At 52.3% G+C, this 1392-nt stretch overlaps 1 protein-coding gene across 1 annotated transcript; it reads right to left on the bottom strand.

The window, feature by feature from the left end:
* Nucleotides 1-546: 546 nt before the first annotated feature.
* On the bottom strand, nt 547-956 carry ENH_00062890 (hypothetical protein; the record flags this gene model as incomplete). The annotated part of the gene is given in 2 exon segments (XM_013577197.1): nt 547-738; nt 744-956. Coding segments are annotated over 2 exon segments (405 nt in total).
* Nucleotides 957-1392: the final 436 nt, after the last annotated feature.

Here is a 1392-nt window from a genome sequence, read left to right as displayed (position 1 = left end):
GGTCGGCGGGCGCCCGCCTCTCCTCGGTGTGGGGCGCATGCTCAGCGTCATGAGACGCTAGTTGCTAGGGACTCTTCCAGTAAAGTCATGGGGAGCGCAAGGAGACAGACTCGGCCCAGGCCGTTTCGCCGATGTGGACTATTGGCGTTGGTGATGCTACAGCTGCTGCTCGTCGGTCACTATTCTGCCGCAGTCGATGCAGCCAGAAGTGCGGATATACCTGTGGTGGAGAATGTGGAGGAAGTGAGTGCTCATACGGCTGGCCGTGTTGCGCAAAGCGGTGCTTCTGCAGGAGTCGATGCAGGCGTTGCATCGCAGAATGCAGGTCCTATGGGCGTCACTGTTTCATCGGAAGAGCAAGAGAGGGCAAATCTCGAGCTTCTTCGTACTTTCATGCTTGAGGCAGATGCAACAGAGACGGAGAAGTCGTCAGACACGCAGTATTTGTAAGCATTTAGAGAAGGCGGGACATTGCTTACATGTAATCGGACTACGCCCTTGCCTTAGCCGCCGCCACCGTGGTGCCGCCATGATGCATGCCTTCGACTAACTGCTGGGTGGCTCATTTCGAAAGACTCGCTGAGTTCCTGCTCTGTAGATTAAGGCGCTCTTTTCCCCAAAGTTGCCTTCAGATTCTCTTGCGTGTGTGTGTTTACGTGCAGTTTGGGCGTCATGTCCCAGAAAATCAAGCGACATTTTTTTGTCGATCTTCTCTCGGTGGTATTGCTGTTTGCCGGATATTATATTCTGGCAACTGGACTTGAACCAAGGCCTACACCGAAGCCTACATCCAAAGCACCACGAGCCTGACCTACACCGAAGCCGACAGCCAAAGCACCACGGGTCTGAATGTCCATTGGGCGGGCTCTGAGGAACTTTATGTCCAAATGGTGCTCATAACGGTGGATGGCAGCGCGAATGTCATCTTGGATGACTTTTGCACTACGTGTGTGCATTTTATGGTGCGGGAGGCTAGATTAGACCGCATGACAGCTCCGATATGCATCGCAATTTTTTGATATTGGATTGAATTTCACTTGTGTTATTGAAGTATGGGAGAGGCGCTTATTGTGGGCGTTACTCGAAGTAGCGGGATGCCACGGCGTTGGAGATTTATCTCCGATTGTTAGATGTCCAGGGTATTCTTGTATGGACTCAAGACGAATAATATGGGCATTCGAAATATGAGCAAGGAGGCAGGCTTCCTCAGTTTCGTACTGCCTTCACAACGGCGACAAGCCGTCATGACGGGCGCATTATCAAAGCACATTTTCGGTGGGCGTCGTGCTGGAGCAGTAGAATATTAAAACGAGACCCCGAGCGCACCCTTTCTAGTAGCATTGTGGCAAGCAGCAGGTATCCCAAAAGGGAGGGCAAGCCTGACTTCAGGGC

This window comes from Eimeria necatrix, genomic scaffold (genome assembly GCF_000499385.1).
Source record: "Eimeria necatrix Houghton genomic scaffold, Enh_scaff55, whole genome shotgun sequence".
Taxonomy (NCBI): Eukaryota; Apicomplexa; class Conoidasida; order Eucoccidiorida; family Eimeriidae; genus Eimeria; species Eimeria necatrix.
Note: the sequence above shows the minus strand (reverse complement) of the source record. Positions and strands in the feature narration are given on the sequence as shown.